Source organism: Podarcis vaucheri (genome assembly GCF_965113315.1).
Source record: "Podarcis vaucheri genome assembly, chromosome: 16".
NCBI lineage: Eukaryota > Metazoa > Chordata > Lepidosauria > Squamata > Lacertidae > Podarcis > Podarcis vaucheri.
The window spans coordinates 22,162,104-22,185,824 of NC_138754.1; the positions used below are offsets into that span (position 1 = coordinate 22,162,104).

A 23,721-nucleotide genomic window follows, 5' to 3' on the forward strand; every position below is an offset into this window, starting at 1 on the left:
CTTCGGAACCCGAAATGTAGAATGAAAACTGTGGAGACTGCGCCGCCTTGCGGGGCTGGGGGGGGGGGAAAGAGAGGACTGGGCGAAACCATTCTACGGAGGAGACAAGGACTCCCAAGAGGAGAATGAATCGATTGACTCACATAGTCTAAGTGGCTTCCGGTTGCTCAATACTCCCCCCTCTTTTAAACAGGAAGAAAGAACGTCCCATAGAAATCCCTGGAGAAATGTAGGGCTTTAGAGTTTGATGGCCCTCTGGACAGGATTTGCCGCCGCCCCCTCCACTTTTTTGTAGCAGTACCATCAGGAGTTCCCAGTTTTTCTCCTGGCTTCTGAAACCTGGAATTTTACTTTTTACTTTTTAAGTTAAACTGCAATATGAATACATGCAGGCCAATAGCGCAGAAAGAAGCCTTATACATGCAATACTCACCGGGTTTGGGCTAGAAGGAAATCAATCTACAGAAATTGGCTTTGGCTGCAACGTGGGGCAGGATTATTTGAGCATCCTCAGCCTCAATGCCAACACCTTTCCAGGGCTATCGTGAGCAACCCTCCATTGATTTCTATGAGTACCACCTCTCACTTCCGCGGCGTGAAGTTTGCAGATGAGTAGCCGTCTTAACACTGCAATCCTAACCATGACTACTCAGAAGAAATCCCTAGTGAATTCAGTATGGCTTACTCATGGGCAGCCTTGGTCTGTTGCAGAAAAGCAAGCAAAAAAGTTTTGCGTATGTGGTTCATAAAGACCACAGTGGACATTTAAAGCGCATCTAACGCACATTTAAAGCGCCTGATTTCTCCTAAAGAATTATGGGAACTGTAGTCCGTTAAGGATGCTGAAATTCTAGCTCCGTGAGGTGAAAACTACAGTTCCCATGCTGGGAATCATATATGCCTTGAATGTATTTTGGAGATTGTAGATCCGTGTGCGGAAAACTACGCTTCTCTGATTTATTTTTTAAAATAATAATAATAAAGGAAGGCATGCACTTTAAATGTGCGCTGGATCTTCCATATACTTTCTATATATAGTGTGGATCTGCCCTGACACACGATTGTGGCGAAAGCTTTCATGGGCCAAAGCCCATTTCATCAAATGCTTGCGTTTAAAGCTAACAAATAAACGAGGCGCTCTAACTGAACCCGGAGGTTCTTCCTCAAGACAAGAGATCAGCTGATCTAAACTTTTTATCTCTAAAGAACCTGGCGTCCCAGCAGTGAGTGGCAGAGAAAAGCCAGCCACTCCTGGAGCGCTTGCTAGGGAGAAGAGGCGGGCCTTAATCCATGTCCCGCCTCTGATCACCGGGGCCCCGCCCATTCGACGCACGTGGCTCTCTGCCTTCCTGGATCCGGAGTGACTTCTTCGGCCGGGAGGTTGTTGGCGGCGCTTCTCCCATGGCTCCTGCCCAGGCCACGGGGCGGCGGAGGAAAAGGCAGCGGCGGTGCAAGGATCGGGACTTGGACGAGCAGCAGGTCAGTGGGAGACCCTCTCCATTCGCAGGTGCCGGGGCTTAAGGCAAGGATCGGGAGCCTGGGGCCCGTATAGTGGTACCTCGGGTTAAGAACTTAATTCATTCTGGAGGTCCGTTCTTAACCTGAAACTGTTCTTAACCGGAGGTACCACTTTAGCTAATGGGGCCTCCTGCTGCCGCCGGAGCACGATTTCTGTTCTCATCCTGAAGCAAAGTTCTTCACCTGAAGCACTATTTCTGGGTTAGCGGAGTCTGTAACCTGAAGCGTATGTAACCCGAGGTACCACTGTAGTAGCTTGTCGGACTAGGACCTGGTAGGCCAGGGTTCAAATCCCCACTCAGCCTAGCCTGCCTCGCAGGGTTGTGAGGATGAAATGAGGGCGAGGTAGAGCCTTTCTTGGAGGAGAAGTTGGGACATAAATGGTAACAAAATGGCAAAGCAACCCTTTGCCCAAAACAAAGCAGTTCTTCAACCTAACCTAGCTCACAGGGTTGTTGTAAGGATAATACAGTGGTACCTCGGGTTACAGACGCTTCAGGTTACAGATGCCACTAATCCAGAAATAGTTGTTGTTGTCGTTTAGTCGGATTGCACTTTGTGTCCGACTCTTCGTGACCCCCTGGACCAGAGCACGCCAGGCACTCCTGTCTTCCACTGCCTCCCGCAGTTTGATCAGACTCATGCTGGTAGCTTCGAGAACACTATCCAACCATCTCATCCTCTCTCGTCCCCTTCTCCTTGTGCCCTCCATCTTTCCCAACACCAGGGTCTTTTCCAGGGAGTCTTCTCTTCTCATGAGGTGGCCAAAGTACTGGAGTCTCAGCTTCATGATCTGTCCTTCCAGTGAGCACTCAGGGCAGATTTCCTTCAGAATGGATAGGTTTGATCTTCTTGCAGTCCATTGGACTCTCAAGAGTCTCCTCCAGCACCATAATTCAAAAGCATCAATTCTTTGGCGATCAGCCTTCTTTATGGTCCAGCTCTCACTTCCATGCATCACTACTGGGAAAACCATAGCTTTAACTATACGGACCTTTGTTGGCAAGGTGATGTCTCTGCTTTTTAAGATGCTGTCTAGGTTTGCCAGAAATAGTACCTCGGGTTAAGAACTTTGCTTCAGGGTGATAACAGAAATCGGGTGGCGGTGGCAGCGGGAGGCTCCATTAGCTAAAGTGGTACCTCAGGTCAAGAACGGACCTCCAGAACGAATTAAGTTCTTAACCCGAGGTACCACTGTACAGGGTGGAGAAAACACTGGGTTATAGCCCACTCGGGGTTGGTTCTTCTTGTTGCTGCTCTGTATTCAAACACTCTTTCTTTTTTGGTGTGGTTCAAAGGACTATGAGATGCCAGTTCCAGCTTTTCCGGCAGCAGATTGCACTTCTGATGTCGAGCTAGACACCCAGGAAATGGTTCGGGCCCAGAACAAGAAAAAGAAGAAATCGGGGGGCTTTCAGTCCATGGGTGAGTGAGGGAGAGCTTTTTTTAATGTTACCAAATCGGCTGTTCTTGTACCCTAGCAGGGGCCAGAACAAGGTTTGTGACAGCCCACAGCAAAGTGCCCTCCACTCTCCTAGGTGGGTTGGCCTATTTATTGATTTCATTTCTATGCTGCTTTATATTTTTAAGAAAAATCTCAAAGCGGTTTACAGCATATTAAATCAATAAAACATAAATAAAACAATCTTAAGAAAGTCAAATATAAAATATACAGTCAAAGCAACATAATGGAAAACTAAAATATTATCTTAAAGATTTCAAAATAAAACAAATGCAGTTGTGGTGATGTAGTGAGGAAGGGATTTTGCCTCAACGCTAATGTTAATTAATTTTGTTAATTATAATTATAGTGCTTTGAGGGCTGTTGAAAGAGAAGGCAAATGAGGGGCAGTGCTAGTGAATAAGAGACCATTTGCTGAAATGCACCGAAATTGGGTAAGCAGTTCTTGGCACTGCTGAAAATGTTCATTTAAAAACTGAATATACACTATATCTAATCTCTGTAGCTGATTATCATCCACTCAGTGCTCACCTGATGATTGGAGCATCCTATTCTATGGGGTTTTGCTGATAGTGATCAAAGGCTATGCCCATAAGCCAGAGGCAAATGTGTACACCAAATTCTTTTGGCGTGTTGACCTCCAGTGAGCCATATTCAGAAGTATTACTTGGCAAGGCATGCTATAGATGCAGATATGGGATTGCATTATAAGGTTTTTGTACGGGTCGTGGGCGGCAGGGTTCTGGATCAGGCCAAAGGCCCATCTGGTCCAGCGTCCTCCCTGCCCTGCGCTCCAGATTTGAAAATAATGGTGAATTTCAATTATCTGTTTTCTCCCTTAGGTCTGGGCTACCCTGTGTTCAAAGGGATCATGAAGAAAGGGTACAAAATACCAACTCCCATCCAGAGGAAGGTGAGGACCCAGGAAATGCCATGCTGGATCAGAAATCAAGGGTCCATCTAAGCCAGTCTCTTCATTTTTGCTTTAGAAATACTCTGTTCGTGCAGTTCAGGGGGTTGGACTAGATGACCCTCAGGGTCCCTTCCAACGCCACAATTCTACGATTTTATGAAAGGTCCCCAAGGGTCATCTGCTTCCAACCCCCTACAATGCAGGAATGTCAACTGAAGCATCTGTGAAAAATGGCTATCCAACCTCTGTTTAAAAATGAAGGAGAGTCCACTACTTTCCAAGGGAGGCTGTTCCTCTGTCAAAGAGCTCTTAGTGTCAGAAAGTTCTTTGTGATGTTTAGGGGCAATCCAGCCAGATGGGTGGGGTATAAATATTTGACACCTCCCTTTCCATGGAGGCACAGATTGCAGCTATAACAAAGGCAGCATTTTTTCACCTCCGCCAAGCTAAGCAGTTGGCTCCTTACCTCTCTCGCCCTGACCTAGCCACTGTGATCCACGCGACGGTCACCTCCAGACTGGATTATTGTAACTCACTCTACGTGGGGCTGCCCTTGAGACTGACCCAGAAACTCCAGCGGGTGCAGAATGCCACAGCGAGACTCCTTATGGGGTCCTCGCTGCAGGATCACATTCACCCAGTGCTATACCAGCTGCACTGGCTCCCGGTGGAGTACAGGATCAGGTTTAAGCTTTAAAGCCCTATACAGCCTAGGACCCTCGTACCTACGGGACCGCCTCTCCTGGTATGTCCCACAGAGGACCTTACAGTCTTCAAACAAAAATATCCTGGAGGTCCCGGGCCACAGGGAGGTTAGGCTGGCCTCAACCAGAGCCAGGGCTTTTTCAGCTTTGGCCCCGATCTGGTGGAATGCTCTGTCACAAGAGACTAGGGCCCTGCGGGACTTGACATCTTTCCGCAGGGCCTACAAGACAGAGCTGTTCCACCAGGCCTTTGGCCAAGGCACAGTCTGACCCCCTCTTTTGGTAATCCTCACAGAACTGTAGCCCAATGGTTGCCATTAATTTGATTCTGAATTGATTTTAGAATGCTGTGTTACTTTTATTGTTGTTAGCTGCTCTGAGCCCGGCTTCGGCTGGGGAGGGTGGGATATAAATAAATTATTATTATTATTATTATTATTATTAGTCAGAATCTCCTTTCTTACATGAACTCATTGGTGCGAGTCCTATCCTACGGCGCAGGAGAAAAAAAAGCTTTCTCCACCTCTAAAATATTATGAAATTTTATTCAGATCTCTCTCTCTCTCTCTCTCTCTCTCTCTCTCTCTCTCTCTCTCTCTCCTTCCTTCCCCTCACCTCACCCCAAAATCTGCAATATGGGGGAATCAAGCTGTTTTTTTCATCATTAACTTCATGACGTTTTGCGTGTAAACTTGGTTGTGTGTTTCCTAGGCCCCATCCTAACTCGACGTTGTAGTTAAGGGTTCTGAGAGTTGTGAGGAGATTCCTCATCCTCTTGGAAAGCTGCAGTTCACACAGTCCCTGACTTCAGGTTTGCTGCTGTCGTTTGATTTCCCCTGCCTCCACTCTGAATCAGCTTTGTTTTGCAGACCATCCCCGTGATCCTGGACGGCAAGGATGTGGTGGCGATGGCGAGGACGGGCAGTGGAAAGACGGCCTGTTTCCTCATCCCCATGTTTGAGAAGCTGAAGGTGCACAGTGCCAAGACGGGAGCACGGGCTCTTATCCTCTCTCCCACCAGAGAGCTTGCCTTGCAAACCCTCAAGTTCACCAAGGAGGTAAGCCAAAGATGGGTGGAGGGAAGGCTGAGTCTTTAAATCATTCTGCTAATGGAATAGTTACTTGACTCTTCTTTTTTGTGACTCCCTGCACATATTACCATATTTTTCGCTCTATGAAATACCCGACCATAAGACGTACCTAGTTTTAGAGGAGGAGAACAAGAAAAAAAATACTCCCTCTCTGCGCAGCAACTCTCTAGCAAAGTTACCTAGTTTTAGAGGAGGAGAACAAGAAAAAAAATACTCCCTCTCTGCGCAGCAACTCTCTAGCAAAGTGGGAGGAGAAATGGAAGGGGCTCCATTTCTCCTCCCGCTTTGCTGAAGGGGCGCTGTGCCTCTTCAGCACTGAAGAGGCGCTGTGCAGAGAGGGAAAGCTGTGCAGCGCCTCTCCAGCAAAGCAAAGTCAGAACAGCAAGAGGGATCGCTGCGCAGCGAAAGCAGCGATCCCTCTTGCTGTTCTGGCTTCTGGGATAGCCATGCCAAGCCTCTTCAGGGCAGGGGGAGCGTTCCTCCCGTTGCCCTGAAGAGGCTTTGCGCAGCTATCCCTGATGTGGTTCAGATGGGACTCAAGAGTGGCAGAAACAGTTTTGGTCGCGTAGAAGCCTTTGTGCTAGCTGCATTTAGGCACCGATCCCTCTTGCTCTCCTGGCTTTAGCGATAGCTGCACAGCCTGCATTCGCTCCTTAAGACACACAAACATTTCCCCATACTTTTTAGGAGGGGAAAAGTGTGTCTTATAGAGTGAAAAATACGGTACATGTCTTCTGTTCATGAATTTTGAAACAGTTTGATATTGTTATATGAATCTTGTCAATATATTATTCGCCTTGATGTGGTTCAGATGGGACTCAAGAGTGGCAGAAATAGTTTTGGTCGCATAGAAGCCTTTGTGCTAGCTGCATTTAGGCAGTGCTTTATTCCCAGTGGCGTAGCGTGGGTTGTCAGTACCCGGGGCAGGGCAAGTAATTTGCGCCCCCTAACCCGTGGATTTGCGCCCCCTAACCCTAACCCCCAGATGTTGCACCCGGTGCGGCTGGCCCCCCCTGCACCCCCCACGCTACGCCACTGTTTATTCCATTCCCCCCCCCCCCCACAATTCCTTACTTGTTAATTCCCACATATAAGGTACGCACCAGGCAAAAACATTCCTCTTCTCCCAGACCTTTGGCTAATAAGCCAATCTATGGTCTTTTAAATGGTGGTTTTGGGGGTTGTTGTTTTGTTGCAAGTTTAGCAGGATTCCTCAGAGGGCTTGGGGTCAAGCGAAGGTGGGCCTCTTCAAGCATGAGGCTCATCAAGTCCCTGGCTTTCCTTTGGTTATTAGACAGCTGGAAGGATATATTGGGACCAAATGCAAGTTTTTGACTGGGTTTTTTTTCACTCTTCCTCCACTCCCACTACAGCTTGGCCGATACACAGGCCTGAAAACAGCCCTGATCCTTGGAGGAGACAAGTAAGTTTGACATTAAAAAACACACACAAAGATTTTTGACCTGCCCTATGTTTAGGCCTCACAGGAAATCACATTGTTGAAGAACCAAGGCCACATTCACAACATATGTTTGAAGCGCTATAATGCCGCTTGAAACATTCACTGCTTCCCCCAAGGAATCCTGGGAACTGTAGTTTGTTATGGGTGCTGAGTAGTTAAGAGGTCCCCTATTCCCTTACACAGAGCTACAGTTCCCAGAGAAGAAGGATTGTTAAACCATTCTGGGAATTGTAGCTCTGGGAGGGGGAATAAGGGTTTCCTAACGACTCTCAGCCTGAGCAAACTACAACTCCCAGAATCCTTGAGGGCGGTGAGTAATGACTGTTTAAAGTAGTATCACATGCTTTAAACTTATGGTGTGACTGTGGCCTTGAGGTCCATCTGATTTAGCATTGTAACTCATCCCTCTGCCTTTCCAGGGAGTGAGCCTTCCATAAAGTTGATTGCTGACTAGGAAATCTAAATAAATAAAAATAAATATCCAGCGTTGGTGCTTAAAAGTGCCATTGAAGCAAAACATTTTGTTTCTGAAGTTGTGGACCATATGATGTTAAGTAGGCAAGCCATTGTCCTTTCTAACATTCCTATTGTTATATGTAATAAAAAAATATTTTTTAAAAAAAGACGTGATGTAAGATCCGAGTGTGGCAGTCAAAGTTAGGCACAAAGGGGGGCGGGGAGGTTTTCCTGCTTTCTCTAAAACTATATTTGCCTTCTGCCCCTCCTCTCTTCCAGGATGGAAGACCAGTTTGCAGCTCTGCATGAAAACCCTGATATGTAAGTCCAGTGTTTTTTTCTGGGGGGACACATACCCCTAAAAATATTGCGAATCTTCGTACTTTTGTCCATTTACTGTATTTATTTCCCCCGATTTGAATTATAAAAATGGTGATTTTCTTGAGTCAAAATGAGAGTACCCCTAAACATTTTCTAAAAGAAAAAAAGCATTGTGTAAGTCTAAAAACGTGAGCTGGTGACTAGGAAACAAAGGGCTTGTTTTAACAGGCTTCCTGGGTGCCCCTTGCGTTCATCCTGATGCCTCTCCCATCACCAAGTTTTGTATAAGCCCATTTCAATCTGCCGGGCTGGCACAGGTCCAATGCAGTATTCTTTCTGAACTTGTAAGAAAGCCCTGCATCCACTGTGTCCTTTGCTTGCCTCCCACAGAATCATTGCAACTCCTGGCCGGCTGATGCATGTGGCCATAGAGATGAAACTCAAGCTGCAGAGTGTGGAATACGTGGTCTTTGATGAAGCAGACAGGTGAGTTCCTGGCCACTTGGGGGAGCGCCTATTTTCCCAGGCAGGAGATCGGGCCACAACATTCGGAAACGGGAACATAGGAAGCCAGCTTCTGCTGAGGCAGGCCTTCGATCCATCTAGGTCAATATTGTCTACTCTGATTGGCAGCGGCTGTCCAGGATTTTGGACAGGTAATCTTTCCCAGTTTTACCTGGAGATGCCATTGGGCATAGAACTAGGGATCCTCTGCATGCAAGACAGATGCTCTAACCACTGAACTTCCCTTCCCTTATGCTGAGTCCACCTCCTGGTCCATCTAGCTCAATATTCTCCACACTGACTGGCAGCAGCTCTCCCGGATTTGTAGAGTTGGAAGGGAGCACGAGGGTCATCTAGCCCAACCCCTTGGAAACATTTTGCCCAATGTGGGGCTCGAACCTACAGCCCTGGGATTAAGAGTCTCACGCTCTACCAACTGAGCTATCAAGAATTTCAGAGAATGATTTCTGCTAGTCCTGCCTGGAGATGACAGGGATTGAACCTGGGACCTTCTGGATGCAAAGCAGATGTCCTGCCTCTGAGCGGTGTTGCTTGGTTCTTCCATTTAGGGAAGAGAAGCCTGGTGACACCTGTGTTTTTGTGGACAGTTTTGGCTTTTTTCAGTTGTGAATTCTTGGTGGTGTGTGTACCCCATGTGTGGAAAAGGAACTTCTGAGCCAAAACAATCCAAATTCCAAGATTAGCTGGCTGGGGTTGATGGGACTTGTAGTCCAAAATATCTGTAGATTTGATGAAGGCTACCCTTTAAAACTGGGGTGCTTGGTCTAAACCACAGAGCCTAGGACTTGCCAATCAGAAGGTTAGCGGTTCGAATCCCTGCGACGGGGTGAGCTCCCGTTGCTTGGTCCCTGCCAACCTAGCAGTTCAAAAGCATGTCAAAGTGCAAGTAGATAAATAGGCACCACTCCAGCAGGAAGGTAAACGGCGTTTCTGTGCGCTGCTCTGGTTCGCCAGAAGCATCTTAGTCATGCTGGCCACATGACCTGGAAGCTGTCCGCAGACAAATGCCGGCTCCCTCGGCCTATAGAGCAAGATGAGCGCCGCAACCTCAGAGTCATCCACTACTGGACCTAATGGTCAGGAGTACCTTTACCTTTACCTTTACTTTTTACCCTTTAAAACTACATAGGTTTTCTTTTTAATGAAGTACCTTTTGTCTTTGTGAGATATATCTGTTGCCGTGGAATTCCTTCCGTAGTGTGTAGCTTTTTAAAAATGAAACTTTGGTTTGCAAGATATTCTTATAGCTTCTCATCCCGACCCTTTCCCTGTTCTTCAACCATCTTTGTACAGTGGTACCTCGGGTTACAGACGCTTCAGGTTACAGACTCCGCTAACCCAGAAATAGTACATCGGGTTAAGAACTTTGCTTCAGGATGAGAACAGAAACTGTGCTCCAGCGGCACGGCAGCAACAGGAGGCCCCATTAGCTAAAGTGGTACCTCAGGTTAAGAACAGTTTCAGGTTAAGAACGAACCGTATTGGAAACCAGAATCTTCTTCCAGGGTAGCGCCACTCTGGAATTCTAAGAAAGCAAAAAATAAATCTGTTTTAATGTTGCTATAAACTGCCCTGGTGGTTTGTGAGTGGAAGATGTAGAAATACTTTGATCAATAAACACACAGCAAACAACTTTCCAAAATAGGTAACAGAAGAACACTTCGATTTTTTTTTTTTTAAAGGATTCCCTGTGGGTGCTCTGAAGTGCTACAGTCCTGGGGAGGGGACTGTACCACATGCATGGACAGGGCTGTACCATGTCTGTAAGCCAGGCATTTGCTTGGCTGAATCTTGTTGCATATTTTTTCAGATCCTCTGCCCTGCCGTTTGTTCTTCTCCTGTTTGCTTTCTGTGTCTCCTCAAAACGCCTTTTCCCGCTTACCTTCCCAGGCTCTTTGAGATGGGCTTTGCAGAGCAGCTGCAGGAGATCATCTCGAGGCTGCCTGAGAACCGCCAGACCGTTCTCTTCTCTGCCACCCTGCCAAAACTTCTCGTGGAGTTTGCTCGAGCTGGTAAGGAGACGGAGCTGGTATTGGGTGCCGCATTTGCGTACCGGAGGCCCAATCTCACAGTTCCCCAGAGAGGGGGATTGCCCATGAAACCACTCTGGAAACCGTAGCTCTGTGACGGGAATAGGGAGGTCTCTTAGCACCCTTCACAAACAGCATTTCCTGGGATTCATGACTGTTTTTAGTGGCCGGAGAGTCCTTTTAAATAAATCCCCTGGTCCCATTGATCTAGATTGCTGAGAGCATCTGGAAAATACCTTTATCCTCATTCCAGTGAGATGTAGCCAGGGTGGATAAAACTCAATCATCATCATCATAATCAGATTCTTTTTTATTTGAATCAGATTCTTTTTTATTTGAATCAGATTCTTTTTTATTTGAATCAGATTCTTTTTTATTTGAATCAGATTCTTTTTTATTTGAATCAGATTTTTTTTATTTAAATTGAATTTTTTTAAAAAAATGCTTTTGGAGGAAAAATCTTTCTAAAGATAGTTTTCTATTTAAGTTGCATTATAGTCCATAGGCTATATTCATTTTTTTTCCTTTTTTCTTTTAATAAAAATATTTTAAAACAATAAAAAAATGAATATTGTCCAAAGGCTGTTCATCAGGATACAAGGGTTGGTTTTAAGTTTTTCATGTGTGCTAAAACTCAGTCTGGTGTTGTTGTTGTTTTAAAAAGGTTTAACTACATCAGTTAACAAACATGGATACATATGCTCTAATGTTATTGTTTTAGTTAAATAATTTTTTTAATTGTTATTAAGGAAATGATTATTTTTCTCCTTCCAATAAAGTACAGCAGAAAAGTTGTCCTAATATAAACAGTTAACTTATTAAACCTCACAATAATTTCGTAATTATCAGTCTATGTATCTCTAATAGTATAACCAATCAGTAATTTCTGATATAACTGTAAAAACTACTCTGAAAACTTATTATTCCAAAAATGAAACCTTCATCTGGTTGTAAATATTAAGATTATACCAGCAAGAATGAGTCTTTCTGTAAAAAATATATGATTTAAATCGAGTCTTACTGACTTGTGATTTAAATAGTGGTGTAAATTGATTTGATTTAAATCAAATCCACCCTGCTGAGAGCATCTGGAAAATCCAGAGCGAGCTGTAGCTTCATATTCTCTCCCCTCTGCCCAAACTTCCTGTCTACAGGTCTTACAGAGCCGGTGTTGATCCGACTGGATGTGGAATCCAAGCTGAGTGAGCAGCTCAAGGTAAGCAGGAAGTATGGTTATCTTGGAAGGGGCAGTTTGGGGAAGGGGAGGAGTTTGGCATTGGAATCTGCCGAAATTGGGGAGCGGGGCAGACGTGGCCGTTCGTATGGCTTCCCTGTTGCTGCTCCTCTAGTCTGCTTGAGCCAGCTTGGCAGTTGTGCTAACTCATGGGTGGGGAACCTCTGCCTCAGTGACCACCTTGAGAGCTCTCTCGGGTATTATTTGCTTGGCTGGAGTGTGCCCTTAATATTGCTCCTCCCTTGCCTGAATGGAGGATAGAGAGGAAGCTATACTTTTGTGCGTCTGCCCAGTATCAATGGGCAGGGAGTTCCAAAAATGCAGGCTTTGCCGTACTGACGGATCGTTATTATTCTTTTTGGCAGCTTGAACATTATTTGGCACTTGTACAAAATGCCAGTTTTCATCCTTAAGTTTGGGGTTTGCGTGTGTGTGTAGGGAACAAATGAGGTTTTAAAATGGCGGCTTTAAACAACAGTGGAGGTCTGAATAAAGCAGGGATGGAGGAGCACAGAAGATAATACAGGGGCTTGAAGTAGCTGTGAGGAGATGGTAGGTTTGGGGGGAATGTAATGGAGCAGGGTGGGAGGCTGGAAGCAGGGTGTAAGTGGGGGTCATAGTTGTCAACTTTTCCCTTTTCTTGTGAGGAATCCTATTTGGAATAAGGGAATTTCCCTTTAAAAAAGGGAAACGTTGGCCGCTGTGGTAGGGGTTGGTGAGCAGGGGCAGCAGCCCATGTGTATGTATCTAGCTACAGTGCTCCCTCGGGTTACATACGCTTCAGGTTACATACGCTTCAGGTTACAGACTCCGCGAACCCAGAAATATTACCTCGGGTTAAGAACTTTACTTCAGGATGAGAACAGAAATTGTGCTCCGGCGGCGTGGCGGCAGCAGGAGGCCCCATTAGCTAAAGTGGTGCTTCAGGTTAAGAACAGTTTCAGGTTAAGAATAGACATCTGGAACGAATTAAGTAGGTACTTAACCCGAGGTACCACTGTATATCCTAAGCTTCAAGGAGGCATAAAAAGCTGCCCTATACCAGATTAGGTTGACTTTGAGTGGTTAGTCTCAGGGCATTTTTTCTAGAAAAAGAGGCTCACCATGAATGCCTCCCTTGTCCTCTTATCATGGCAATGATCCTGGAACTGAGTTTCGGTGAGTTCTGGCTGTGGGGGGGGGGAGCCCTGGTTCAGCCAATCTGTCACCCTCCTGTTGTCAAAAATGTCTTATTGTGGGGAGGGTGTCAGATTGGCAAAGACTGAGCTAGACCCTTCCCAGCTGGGAGAAAACTCAGCAGGCACCAACACTGACAATTAAACACCTAATCATCCTCACAGCTGTCTTTCTATCACGTGCGTGCTGATGACAAGCCAGCCCTCCTGCTGTACCTGCTGAGGACGGTCGTAAGACCGCAGGACCAGACGATTGTCTTTGTGGCCACGAAACATCATACAGAATACCTGAAAGAGGTATGCGGCTTGTTGAGTATTGTGTCATAGGCGGCATTCACATGGCAATTCATACAATTTTTCTGCTGTCGGCAAGATCCTTACTAATGATTTCAGGTCGGTGGCCATATTATCCTCTAATAAACAGGACTAACATGGGGCTGAGTCTACACTTAACCCCCGTCCTATTTGATGGTTATGTTTTTAAGGTTTCCTTTAAAAGTTGGATTGTCCACACAGGACAGGAACGGGTTGTGGTTGTGGTTGTTGTTGTTGTCTCCCGCCTTTTCCCCCAGACTCTAGGCGGCTTACAGATAAAATAGGGGGGGAGTCATTGAAAAGTTATTAAACACTAATAAAATTAAAACTATCTGTCTCTTTATATACACACAATAGGCCCACAACTTACACACATGCGCTTTAGGCACATGGCAAAAAAAAGGAAAGAATAGAAAAGGGATAGAGTTTCAGGGAAAATGACTTTGGCAATCCTCACCCATCATTGAAACCAAGGTGTTTTGACTGCACACGATTTTGGCTTTAGGCGCAGTCCCCAAAACATAGCCCCTGCCTAAGTTGCAGGCTTATTGTATGTACATGCAAAATATCTATTAAAAATACAGACATTTACAATAAAAGCATCATGGCAGCAAAATGATTTTTCTTCAAAACGATGAGGACTAGAAACTTGCCGGGTGTTTAAAGAAAAGGGTAAAGAAGTTTGAAAGCGCCATTCCCAATTTCAGTCCCATTCTGTACCCCATGGACACCTGGGGAACTCGAGTGATACTTTTGATTTCTCCTTACTTACTGACCTTCAGTTTGCTTCCCCTCACTGATGCTCCTGCAGCTGTTGACAGCCCAGGGTGTGAACTGCACGCATGTCTACAGCTCCCTGGACCAGACGGCCCGGAAGATCAACGTGGGCAAGTTCATCCATGGCAAATGCTCAGTGCTGATCGTCACCGACTTGGCCGCCCGGGGCATCGACATCCCTCTCCTGGACAACGTCATCAACTACAGCTTCCCGGCCAAGGCCAAGCTCTTCCTGCACCGTGTCGGTGAGTTCTTGAGGTCCGGCACCTTGTGCAGCTTAACTTGTGAAAGCTGCCTTAAGTCGGTTCATCAAGGCCACCATCTTAAGGGTCTGGGTGCAGAGGTGGGACGAACAACAGCTTGGGCAGTAAAGCATACACTTTGCATGGCGTTTTATGAGTGTTCCTCCCCTCATTGGCTACTGTCAAGCAGGAACTGGAAGCACCTGTCAAACTGCATAGGGACTGGAACCCTTTGACTGCAACACATGGTGCTCTGTAGCTGTTCATCTTTGCCCAAATGGTCACTCTTTTTTACAACAGTGGTTGGAGATTCAAACTTAGAAGACAGATTAAACAAACCTTTTGCGCCATCCAACATTTCTCTTCTCTGTTTTGCTTTCTCCAGGCAGAGTGGCCCGGGCGGGGAGAAGTGGTACGGCTTACTCCCTGGTGGCGCCGGATGAGACCCCCTATGTTTTTGACTTGCACCTCTTCCTAGGCCGGCCCCTCATCCTTGCCAACCCTCACGAGAAGCCCACAGGTAGGTCTGCCCTCGTTAGGTGGCAATAATTAGCAGGCCTGCTCTTGGGAATTGATTTTTCTTTATTGCAAGTATAATAGATTGGTCAAAAAAGGTTGCTGCCGCAGTTGCTCACAAGGCTATCATGCAACGTGTTGCATGTTTTATTCCTTTGTTCTGTTACATTTTGCAAATTTAGAAACCTCTTTATCCCCTGAGGCCATCAAAACAGTATACAACACAGTTAAAAGAAGACAAAATGCAAATTCTCACAATTGAAAGTGCTTCTACAAATTCTAAAAACAGCAGAACCATCCTTACAGCTGTGCAATTAGTTAGTATTTCATAAATGACTAGGTCATATTCTTAAACAAAAACGTCTTCAGTAGACTCCTCAATATGGTGATGTTGGGTGCCTTCTTAATTTCTGTGGGAAGCTCATTCCAGAGGGCTGGAGCTGCAACACTAAAAGCCTGGTTTTTACACAAACTGGGCACACTACTGGGGCATATGATACTCAGCAATGCCCCATCTAAGGAAAGCAGTTCCTGGGCATGGATATATGAGGTGAGGTGACCCCCTATGTAACCTAGTCCCAAGGTTACAAAAGCCTGCTGGATCAGGTTGGTGGTCCATCTAGTCCAGAATCCTGTTCTCACAGTGGCCACCCAGATGACTGGAAAAAATCTGCAGGCAGCAGGACCTGAATCCAAGAACGCTTTCCCTGCCGCTGTTCCAGCAACTGCTATTCAGAAGCATTACTGCCCTTAACCTTCGTGGTTAGTAGCCATCAAAAGTTCTCTCCTCCACAAATTGGTCTAATGCTCTTTCAAAGGTTGGTGGCCATCACTTTGGGAGAGAGTTTTAGCTGTGCAGGAAGAAGTTTACCTGTCTTTCCACATTTGTTGGAAGTCTCTGAGTTTCTAGTATTATGAAAGCAAGAGAGAACCTTTTCCTCTCTCCAAAGCCTCGCCTGGAACTAACACAACCAGAGCTGGTCTTGCCACTTTCTCCTCCCCCCCCCCAATTTTATACACTATTTTTTTCTTCCTTTTTATGACTCCTGCACTCAATGAATGACCTCATTATACCCTCGCATTACATTTTTGGTTGCATGCTGCACAAAATCAGCAGGATGTATGCATAAAATTTTGGGAAGGAGGAAAAAAAAGGTGTCCCCCCCCCCAGCAATATCAAGGTGAATACCTGGGGAAAGCATATTCCACAGCTGTGGTACCACCACCAAGAAGGCCCTTCTATGATAGCCACCCATTCCTCTGGCAGGGGCCCTGCAACAGCTCCCTGACTACTTCTCTTTCCCCCCTTTCAGACACTGACGGCATCTTTGGCCGTGTCCCCCAGAGCATCATTGACGACGAGGAGAGCCTGCTGCAGACGGACCACGAGCGCTCGCTGGAACTGCAGAGCCTCCGGCGAGTCTCTGACAATGCCCAGAAGCAGTACCTGAAGTCGCGGCCTGCTCCGTCGCCCGAGTCCATTAAGAGGGTCAAGGAAATGGACTTCAGCCTGCTGGGCATCCACCCCTTGTTCAGTGAGTGGCTTACTAAAAAATAATAATCTTATTATTGATACCCTGCCCATCTGGCTGAGTTGCCCCATTCCTAGTCTGCTGCTGCTCCATCACACGGGGGTAACCTTCCCCTCCCTGCTTTGTGTCCCCGAAGGTCTTCGCTTTGAGGGGGAAGAGATGGAGCGGCTGAAATTCGTGGACAGCATCAAAAGTTACCGTTCCAAGGCGGTGAGTGTCGCGAGGGACCCCTAGCAGCAGACCCCGTGCCTCTTGGCATTAAGGGAGCCCTGGCACGCGCCTGGTGAAGCTGCACGCCGGCGCCAGGGCAGGGTTCGATTCTGCTTTGCCCTGACGAACGTCACCACCCCCCTCCCCTGCTGTTGTTTCTAGACCATCTTTGAAATCAATGCCACCAACAAGACTCTGGCCAGCGACGTCATGCGGGCCAAACGTAACCGGGACCGCCAGCTCATTGACCGCCACCAGCGGAAGCAGCAGGAGAGGCTCTCCTTGGCGGCGGAGAAGGTCCAACGTCTTGCTGTGCCGGCGACCGCAGAGCAAGACCCAGAGGAAGAGGAGGAACGCATTCAGGTAGGGATGCGGTGGGGCTGGTGGGCTTCCTCTCGGCTTCAGGACAGACTGGGGAACCCGTATCCTTGCATTGCTACCCTTGGACGTCTGTGGCTACCCTTGGATGCCTGTTATGGAGGCTCCAACTGGAGCAAAACGCTGGACTACTAGTGTGGACAGACATATTGCCAGCACATGACTCTGGTGCCCCAAAATTTGCACTGGCTGCCCATAAGCTACTGGGACAGGTTCAGGGTTCTTGCATTCTTTTTCAAGGCCCTGAACAACTCTGGTCCAGGACACCTGAGGTACCCTCAGATTCCTTAAATCCATGCCAGATCATGGAGGTCATTGGGGGAGCTGCTGTTAGTGGTCTCCCAAGGCTTGGATGCATGGCTTATATCCACCAGGATCCGAGCTTGTGGTCAAGCAGTATATCAATTGTTTAAATAAATTTCACAGTAGGAAAATCTGGATCCCGTAACCTCTGAGCCTTAATGCTAATTTGCTGACCATGGCGAGGGTCTGAAACCTACTTTAAGATTGTGACAGTCCCACCACCATCATCACCACCACCACCTCCTCCAGTGGTTGGAAATCAGAGACTACACCTGTCATTGACTTTTGAAAATTATTTTTAAAGGTTGTTGTTGTTGTTGTTAACACAATTTTAACAGGACAAAACAATCCATTCCCCCCCCTTAGAGGAGACAAGGGGAGTCTAAACATTAATTGGTCAGTACAGCCCATCAAGAAGCATCATGGTTCTAGTCCTCAATGTTCGTAGCAGCCGGAGAGTTTTGTAAGCTGCTGGGAGATGTGTTTGCGTTCCTCTCGAGCGCAGAGGGTGATGTTTGCCTTCTGTGCAGCACGCGAGCACTTGCCTGTTGAAGACGGGGGATGGCGGCCCCCTCAATATTGGGGGGTGGGCTCGGACCCGTCCCAAAATATTGAGGGGGCCAAAGCCCCTTTGTCCCCTATGGTTGGCGCCCCTGGTGGTGTGCTTGGGGAAAGCGCAGGCCCGATGGCTCGCTGCCTGGGAGTAACGCAGAACCACAGAGAACCACAAACCCAGTGGAACTTCCTGAATATCGAGGGTTGCTGACCGTTCTTAACATTTTCACACGCACCCCAGGATGTTTTCTCCAGCGTGGTGGGAAGGAAGCGGAAGCAGCCCCTGGATGGAAAGGACAGTGGGAAGAAGCAGAGGCTGGCGACGCAGCAGCAAGGAGAGTTCTACATCCCATACCGGCCGAAGGACTTTGAGAGCGAACGAGGGTAGGTGGCAGCAGTGGGAGAACGCAAGCGGCCAAAATTGTGGGAACCTTTTGGGGAAAGTGTATTTCCGAGGTTTGATGGCTCATAACACCTGATCGGCTCTCTAAACACCCGTGCTCACTGGCTACATTCAAATGAAGGAAATCTCCTGCATATCATCAACGTAAGCAAGTTGTGCTTCCTTTTTCTGGTTATTTGGCTATAACTTTTGATAGAATACAGATAATTGAACAAACTTTGTTGCATTGCATTTATTTATTTTTCTTTCTTTATTTTTTTACCAACAACCAAAACCCAACAGTGAACCCCCCCCCCCGGCGGCTGATACATTGAGTATACATAATCAATAATAACATATTCAAATCAACCATATGTACAATTCTATATACATTAACACTTTTCGCTCCACAAGGTTTATTTAACTTCGTTGCATTACATTCTTCATTAAATTATCTTTTAATTGATATATAATTTTATGGTGTTACTCAGAATAGGAAAAAGTGGTGTTATGAGCCATCAAACCTCAGAAATACACTTTCCCCAAGAGGTTTCCTCAATTTTGGCTGCTAGCGTAGCTTCCAGTCCGAAGGGTCCTAGCTCAGTGGTAAAGCATGAGAACATAGGGCAGGATTTTTAGGTTAGAGAGCGGGAGAGTTAAGAGGCGAAAGAATACAAATTATGCATAGCGTGCAGAAAGGGGATAGAGCAACATGTTCCTCCTCCTCTCTTGTCCCGGGGTCAAGATTCCTATTTGGGCATCTGGCTTGGCTGCTATGGGAACAGGATGCTGGACTAGATGGTCTATTGGCCTGATCCTGCAGGGCTCTGCTCTGCTTGTGTTCTCACAGGATGCTGTCTCTCTGTACTGAGCTTGGTATTGTCTACACAGACTGGGAGCAGCTGCCCAAGGTTTCAGACAGGGGAGCCTTTCCCTGTCCTTGCCTGGAGGTGCCAAGGATTGAACCTCTGGCCTTCTGCATTCAAAGCAGGTGTTCTGCTGCAGAGTTGCGGCTCTTCTCCCAAGCAGAAGACCTTCTTCGGCTGCAGAAAGTCCTAGGTTCGACCCCTGCCCTCTCCCGTTAAAAGGGTCCAGGTGATGGGGAGAGACCTGTCTCCATCTGGGACCCTAGAGAGCCCCTGGCAGTCGGAGCAGACAGCTTTAAGGCGAACGGGCGAGCGGTTTGACCCGGGGTACAGCTGGTGGCTTTTCTTCCTGACCTTCACCTCTCAATGCCCAGGTTGTGCGTCGGTGGGGAAGGCACGGCGTTCGAGCAACAGGCTTCCGGAGCCGTCCTTGACCTGATGGGCGACGAGAATCGGAACATGAGCAACAGCAAGCAGCTCTTGAAATGGTGAGTAGGGCTCATAATCAAAGGGGTTTGCGTGGCTGTTCTGTTTTGTTTTTGTAAGTGGGGCAGGGCGGCAGAAATGTAACCGTTCAAAAGCCTTTCTCGTCAACGGAAGGCTCCTAATAATTGATATTTGATGGGCTGAATTTGTGCATGGTGAATTTATGTCTCTCCACCCCCTGCCCCCAGAAGCCCGGGGTGGAAAATGCACCCACAACTGAAAACCAAATCAGTCATTCTAGAACGTTCTAGAAACATTCCTTCATCCCTTCAAACACACATATTTGATGCCTCCCCCTCCCACATTGAATGTGGTTGTGCAGGGGTTGGTTATGGAGGTTTGCCTGTTTGTTTGGGGGTTTTTTTAGTCTTACCTTTTTTATTTATTTCATTTATATTCCACCTTTCCTCCGGGGAGCTCAAAGTAGCCTACATACTTCCCCCCCCCCATTTTATCCTCACAACGACGTCTCTGTGAGGTAGGTTAGGCTGAGAGATGACAGGCCCAAGGTCGCCCAGTGAGCCTGAGTGGGGATTCGAACCCTGCTCTCCCAGGGTCCTAGTCCGACACACTAACCACTCCACCATACTAGCTCTTGAGGAGGTGGGGAGAGATGTAGGTATTCTGCCTATTTGTGGGGAGGAGAGTGGTGGCGATTCTGAGCACTTCCAGTTTCTGTGCCATGAAAGGGGTATTTTGTGGTGCCCACAACAGTTCCATAGATTTTCAAATGGGACTTTGGGCACCAAACAGCTTGGAGTAGGAGCTGTGCTGCACAGCGAGCTTATTCTACATAAGATCATTATGTAGCCCAAATAGCACCATCTGGGTGGTATCGGCAGGTTTCGAAGATTTTCAGAAATAAGATTTTTAGCTGGGGGAAATCCTGACAAAACAGCTTACTTGAGGGACTCCACTTGCTTATGGAAAACATCTGGCTGTTCGGAGGGTAGGGGGAGAAAAACAGGGTTTTTAATGTGTGTGTATGTATGTAATGGAGTATTCTGGATAAGGGCCTGGCTGGCTGCAGGAGAACCCCCACAATGCACCTTGTCTCAGATCTCATTTGGTAATCTCTACAGTGAAGTCGGTGCTATTTAGCAGCAAGAACATCACAATGTGCGCACAATCACCACTATTCTCAAATGACCTTGAATGGTTTTATCGTTTATCATCATTAGGTTTCCAAGGTTTGGCATGGGCGGATAACCTTTAACGGTAACCTATTACTTCAGTGAAAGCTTGATTAACAACAAACATCGTCTTATACTTCCCACAATGAGCTACTAATAATAAATTTGGTGGGCTGTTGGGGGGGAAACACACAAGGCCATCTGTTGATACATAAAACATTAGCCTAGGTTTCCAGTCAGCCTTTGCTAGGTTGCTCTGAAGCTGCTTGTGTGCCATTTTGCGTTTGTAGCCAGGATTGTGACAGCCTAAGCAATCTCGGCACCCTGAACAAACAGCTCCCATCATTCTTTTGAGGGGAAGCCATGACTGTTTAGAGTGGTATTGCACCGCTTTCAATGTATGGCATGAATGGGGCCTATCTTAAGATGCACATCAACTGATAGTTAGTGTATCCATAATGCAAACTGATGGTGGCTTCTTCTTTTTTCTTAGTATTATTCATAGATAGATATTTTCTTTTAAAAATTTCCTTTTTTTAAAATTTGCAATTCTTGTTTCAAAGGGGTGAGCAGTTCCAAAGTTCACTCCTTTGAATGACAGGGGTGGGACCCGAAAGCAAGGGTTGGGGAGACCCTTCAGATGTTGCAATTGCCCTCATAGCTGTCAACGTTTTCCTTTTTTTAAGAGAAATTCCCTTATTCCAAATAGGATTCCTCGCAGGAAAAGGGAAAAGTTGACAGCTATGATTGCCCTCCCAATGCCCGCTGAGCCTGCTGGGAGTTGGAGTCCCAGCGACATCTTGAGGGAGCACCAGGCCTAACTGTTCCTGCCCTAAAAGACTTTCCATCAGTTCAACCAACAGGTGGTGGTCATTTTTTTTAATTAAATCTTTATACCGCCGTTCATCCGCAGATCTCGGGGTGGCTCACAACACAAAATACATAATCAAAACAAGAACAACAACAAAACACACAATCCAATAAAACCTGCTCCAAGCCCCCAACAGTCCCCCCCCCACACACATTTAAAGGGCATCAGATGTCAATTGGCCAAAGGCCTGCTTGAAGAGGAATGTTTTCGCCTGGCGCCTAAAAGTATATAATGAAGGTGCCAGCCGAACCTCCTTGGGGAGAGCGTTTGCTCTACAGTGGTACCTCGGGTTACAGACACTTCAGGTTACAGATGCCGCTAACCCAGAAATAGTACCTCAGGTTAAGAACTTTGCTCCAGGATGAGAACAGAAATCGTGCAGCGGCAGCAGGAGGCCCCATTAGCTAAAGTGGTACCTCAGGTTAAGAACAGTTTCAGGTTAAGAACGGACCTCCAGAACGAATTAAGTTCTTAACCCGAGGCACCACTGTATTTGTGTTTGTGTCTCTCTCTTCTCCAGGGATCGGAAAAGGAAGAGGTTTGTGGGGCAGACGGGCCAGGAGAATAAGAAGAAGATCCGAACGGAAAGTGGTGCCTACATCAGCAGCTCCTACAAAGGCAACCTGTATCCTTCCAGCTGCAAATGGCTCCATGGTAGAGCATTCAGTAGATGCCAGGTCCATCCCCGTCTGAAATCCTGGGCAGCTGCTGCCAGTCAGTGAAGACAACACTGAGCTAGAGGGACCAATGGCCCAAATCAGTATAAGGCAGCTTCCTATAGCATTCCTGTATCGTACAGAAGGGTGGAGAGGGCAAACAGATAGGGGCCACGTAGCTGTTGGTTTGGGGATAGAGGAAATGAGCCCGGAGAATAGATTATTGAGGACAGGAGGCGATATTATTATTCTTCGGAAGCCGAAGCACTGCCATATCAAAGAGGGCAATGGCTTGTTCTGTACAGTGGTACCTCAGGTTACATATGCTTCAGGTTACAGACTTCGCTAACCCAGAAATAGTGCTTCAGGTTAAGAACTTTGCTTCAGGATGAGAACAGAAATCGTGCTCCGGCTGCGCAGCAGCAGCGGGAGGCCCCATTAGCTAAAGTGGTCCTTCAGGTTAAGAACAGTTTCAGGTTAAGAACGGACCTCTGGAACGAATTAAGTACTTAAACCGAGGTACCACTGTACTAGATTATAGCAGGGTAGATTTCAGTTGAACGAGAGGACAAGCTTCTTAATGTCAAAAGAAGTTTGGCAGAGGCAGCAGTTCCCCACAAGACTTGCTAAAGAGTTGCTGCCCTCTCAAGCTCCTCAAGCATCCACTGGGAAGCCATCTACTCTTTTGATGATGTTGGGGAGAAAGGGTGTCTGGGGAGCAAGCCGCCTATGGTCTATATTGGCACGCTGCTTGGAAAGAGTATTGATGGTGTGGTTTCCTGACCTCGCGTACCCCAGCTACGACAAATGGAAAAAGAAGAACAAGATCGATGATCAGGATTCGGACTCAGATCGGGAAGGAGAGCGCAGAGCTGGGAAGAAGCGGAGAGGCAGGGGTGAGTGTGTTCCCAGGGAGGGGACATGGTATAGGAGTGATTTCCCCTGGCTCCCTCTTACAACTTAAGAGTCTATTTCAGCATCCCTAAAGAAAAGACATTATGGACGGTATTTCATTCACTTTTGGCAGGAGGTGGAAAATAGGTCCATCTTTTAAGGTAGAAGTCAAAACATTTTGCTCGTGGGAAAGGTCATCGTGTTGGCATATGGAGAAACATGTTTGAGGCAGGGTAGTTCTTCAAGCTTTCAAGCGTTCTGGGAATCCTAACAGCAGCTTGTGGACATAATAATAATAATAATAATAATTAATAATAATAATACTTCAATGCAATAATAATGCACACACTTGTGATTTCTTCTGAAGGTGCCCACCCTGCCCCATCTTCCCATGGCAGCCGCGGCCCCCAGCAGGGGAAGGTCCGCTCCGAGCTGAAAACCAAGCAGCAGATCTTGAGGCAACGGAAGAAGGCAGCCAAACTGCGCTTCCTGCAGAGCGGCAGCTTGAAGCGCCTGAAGTCGCGCAACCGGCAGAGGGTGCAAGAGATGCGCCAGACGGCCTTTGGGCGAGGGGCAGCCAAGAAGGGCAAGATGCGGAAGAGGATGTAGGCGGGGGCAAAGCCGGTGCGAGCTGGCTTCCGAGAGCTCCGCCAACAACCGTCATTTATTTGCTGTGTAAACTCTGGGGAAGATTAAAAGCACCCTTTTACCAAG

At 47.0% G+C, this 23,721-nt stretch overlaps 1 protein-coding gene across 1 annotated transcript; it reads left to right on the forward strand.

The window, feature by feature from the left end:
* Positions 1-1,313: 1,313 nt before the first annotated feature.
* Positions 1,314-23,721, forward strand: DDX54 (DEAD-box helicase 54). Its single transcript, XM_082202894.1, has 20 exons — positions 1,314-1,479; positions 2,817-2,943; positions 3,823-3,893; positions 5,467-5,655; positions 7,062-7,111; positions 7,886-7,927; positions 8,318-8,413; positions 10,343-10,464; positions 11,637-11,698; positions 13,057-13,188; positions 14,018-14,228; positions 14,611-14,745; positions 16,055-16,276; positions 16,410-16,483; positions 16,646-16,846; positions 17,961-18,103; positions 19,342-19,455; positions 21,978-22,082; positions 22,912-23,009; positions 23,375-23,721. Exons 1-20 carry the CDS (start codon positions 1,402-1,404, stop codon positions 23,614-23,616), a joined length of 2,514 nt encoding a protein of 837 aa, XP_082059020.1. The 5' UTR covers positions 1,314-1,401; the 3' UTR covers positions 23,617-23,721.